At 62.0% G+C, this 3459-nt stretch overlaps 1 protein-coding gene across 1 annotated transcript in view; it reads right to left on the bottom strand.

Annotated features, from left to right (window-relative positions):
• Positions 1 to 475: 475 nt before the first annotated feature.
• NAV1 (neuron navigator 1) overlaps positions 476 to 3459 on the bottom strand; it is a gene marked incomplete at its 5' end in the record, with an annotated part of 8418 nt that continues 5434 nt past the window's right edge. The window contains 7 exon segments of the mRNA XM_009581062.1: positions 476 to 571; positions 1195 to 1392; positions 1642 to 1760; positions 2293 to 2489; positions 2776 to 2847; positions 3052 to 3206; positions 3314 to 3459. Coding sequence (XP_009579357.1) covers positions 476 to 571; positions 1195 to 1392; positions 1642 to 1760; positions 2293 to 2489; positions 2776 to 2847; positions 3052 to 3206; positions 3314 to 3459 — 983 coding nt within the window.

The following is a 3459-nucleotide window of genomic DNA, read 5'->3' on the forward strand; positions in this document are numbered from 1 at the left end:
GCAGCGGCTCCCTCGTCGCCTGCCCTCAGCTATGCCTGGCTGGGTGGAGAGGGAGCTGGAGACCCTCGCGCCTGCGCTCTCGTCTTGCAGCCACACGCTCCTCCTGTGCCCCCCAGCTTTGGCCCAGGTGGCTCCCACGGGGTCCCTGCCCCACGCAGGGGCCTTCCTGCGGCTCCCGGGAGCGGGGGCTCACCCACATTGGTCGCCCTGGCCCCAAAGCCCGAGAGTTTGCAATAGAGACAGAAAAAAAACAAGAAGAGAAACCAGGATTCTCCTACCCCCAGGGTCGGGAGGGGAGACGGCACCTTGCGCTCCCCCACAGATGAGCCGAGCTTCCCCATGCTCCGCCGGGACGCGCCGGAGCCCCAGTCCTCTCTGCTCGCTTGCCAGCCCCACGCTCCGGGATACCAAAGGAAAAGGAGAGCAGCCCAGCAGGAGCGGTGACTGGCTTCGCCTGGGCCGGCATGTCCAGGCCTCACAGAGTTGACTGCAGGTCGGGATCCACCATGGTCTCGCGGTCCGGAGACTCAATGTAGTTGGCAGCTTCCTGGAGCTTCAGCAGCATGGCCATCTGCGGGGAGAGAAGCATGGCACCAAGCCCGAGGGGGACGAGAGGTCTGTGGATGCCCTGGGGAAGCCAAGGCCACCAGGCCCTCCTTGCCCTCCCATACAAACCAGCCACCCCAAGAAGCTCCTTTGAGGGTAAGCAAAGCCCAGAGATGCTGCAAAATCCCTCCCTGTCACCAGGATCTGGCCTTGGGCACAGCTGGGATGCTCAAGGCTGAGCACGCCAAAGCAGTGCGGGAGCACAGGCCCCCAGCACATCAGCTGGCATCATCTGTGGCAGGCCGCCATCTGCTAGCAGCCTCTCCAGGTGACACACCGGGACACGTATGTGCAAGCCCCAGTCTGTATGTGCCTGCGTGCGGCTCTGCATGTGGACATGATGTCTTGTGGAGCGCCACGCTGTGCCCATTCGCTAGCATATCACAATGTGCCTCAGCGTGCAGCCTGCCTGCCAGTGCCACCATCCCGCACCCACTGCTCCTCCCAGGAGTGCAAAGTGTTTCTGCATCCCCAAATCAGGCCTTTTACACTGAAAAATAACTGGGAAAGCAAAGCTCCACCTTGCTCTCCCCTCTCCACCAGCACTGCCCAGCCCACCTCCCACTGCCCGGCACAGCAGGGCCGTACCAGAGGGTCCGAGTCCAGGGAGCTGGGTGTCGTGTCTTTGACGGTACGCTCCTCGGGAGGGGAAACGGTGCTGTGGGGCCCAATGGTGGGTGGGGGCAGGTGGTACAGCTTGGACTGGTCCTGCTGCGCTGATGGCCAGGGCAGGGTGTCCCGCACCCACTCCACGGGGTCCTCCCAGGCTGCCTTCTGCCCGTGGACCTGCAGGCAGGGAGCAAGCAGCAGCCACCTCTTCAGCACATGCCAGAGCTGGCGACATGGCACCCTGAGCCCCACCAGGACAGTGCTATGTCCCACTGCAGCCACAGGGCAGGGCAGGGCCTGACAGAGATGCCAACCTGTGCCCAAAATCCCAGCACCTCCCCTCTCTCCACCCCGTTAGACTGCTGCATCAGCATGTCCCCAAGCACTGCTGGTTTGCGCTCCCACGTGCCAGGTAGCTCTGGGTACCTTGAGCCCATCTTTTGCCCCCTCCTGCAGGTAAGGGATGATGGAGTTGTTCCACAGGTCGATGAACCAGGTCCGGAAATCCTCAATTCCAATGGGGCAGGACAGGAAGAAGCAGGGACCTGCAGGGGGAAGGCAAAGAGCGAAAATGGGAGCTGTGTCCCCTTGCTCCAGTCACTGACCCTGTGGCAGCACAGCACCAGCGCAGGCAAGCCTGGCTGCACAGGGTGCCCTGGGTTCGACCACCTCCTTGGAGCAGCATTCGGGCAGCGTCTGCCTGACAAACATGGGCAGAAAGCAAGCTCCCAGGCAAGTAATGGGGCTGCTAAGTTCAATCTACCCCCCAAAATCATGGTAAGGCAAAGGGAGACCTGCCTGGGAAAACACAGCTCCTCCGTGCCCAGGGAAGGGTGCCAGTAAGACAGGCAGCCCTGGCCGACACCATGGTGACAGCTCCCATGGGGAACAGGAGCAAGTGCCACCCAGGGAAGAGCAACACTTGAGTGCATCACCCACCAGCTTTTGCTTGTGTGGGACTGAGGGACACAGGGCAGCACATCAGCTCCCCAGGCTCCTTTAGGAGGGTTTTGCCCCAGTCCCTGGGGGCTCCCAGCAGTGCGAGGTAGAGGAGGGAGGTGTGTGGCAAGGCCGTACCGATGAGGAAGTCGGAGGTGCTGTGTTTCTCCAGGAAGGTGTGCAAGTGGTACCAGAGCTTGGGCACCCAGTCCAGCACACGCAGCAGCTCCTCCTTGTTGGCATTGACGTCTGTGTCTGACTCCAGCAGCTTCCGCCGCAGGTAGCGCACCAGGAAGCCATTGGCTGGCTCCACGTTGTTTGAGAAGGTCAGCATCCTGGGGGAAAGACTCAGGTGTTCAGGGCTGGATCTCCACACAAGCTGCCCCGCTCCCCAGCACCCTCGGGGGACCTCCTAGCATGCCCCACACTGCATGTGTCCAAGGTTGGGGCATTGGGTCCTTCTGGGATGGCAGGGACAGGCCTGGGGCTCAGTCCTCATCAGGGTCCTCAATCACAGGATGTGTCCCCAGGACTGCCCAGGGGCAGGATTGACGGCCTCTACCCCCAACAACCCCACCAACCACCAACCTGAGTTGGTCCCCAGGGATGTGTGATTCCCACCTGAAGCTGAGATGGAGGCCATGGTTTGGGGTCATCTTCACAGGCTGGTTGGTGGTCCCAATGATGTAGGGGCTGAGCAAGTGACAGAGAGAGACAGGATCCATGAGAAAAAGCACGCTGCGTCACCCCTACCCATGGCAGAGCTGATCTGAGCACAGCAGACACGGGCAGCCGGGCAGCCTCATCTCCATGAGCCCAGGGATCTTGCCGAGAGCAGCAGGGAGCATGCGCGTGCCCGGCAGACTGTGCCGGAGGAGGGTGCAGTGGGGCTCTCACCATTTGTGGTACTTGCAGGTAAGCGCGCCATTGACAAGCTCACTGATGGAGCCCGCCTCGCTGAGGTCATCTAGGAGGATCACCAGCGGCACGTCCGCCGTGCCCGTCTCCCGGTCGATCTGATTGGCCAGGTTGGAGAGGTACAGCTGCAGATCCTGCAACGAACGGGCCGGGTGTCACACATGGGGCTGTGGCATTGCTGCCAACGGGGACTGCAGCACCAGTGCCAACAGGGACACTTCTGGCTGCTGCGTGCCTTCACCTTGCAGGACTGCTGGTGCATGTTGAAGGTGCTGACGATGCCCTCAGTGACATCCCGACCCGAGCGCTCCACCAAGTACTCGGCCAGGCGGTTGGTCAGGTAGGTCTTGCCGGTGCCGCTAGGTCCTGAGAGGATGAGCCGCCGGT

The sequence above is a fragment of the Fulmarus glacialis genome, unplaced genomic scaffold (genome assembly GCF_000690835.1).
Source record: "Fulmarus glacialis isolate BGI_N327 unplaced genomic scaffold, ASM69083v1 scaffold11977, whole genome shotgun sequence".
Lineage (NCBI taxonomy): Eukaryota > Metazoa > Chordata > Aves > Procellariiformes > Procellariidae > Fulmarus > Fulmarus glacialis.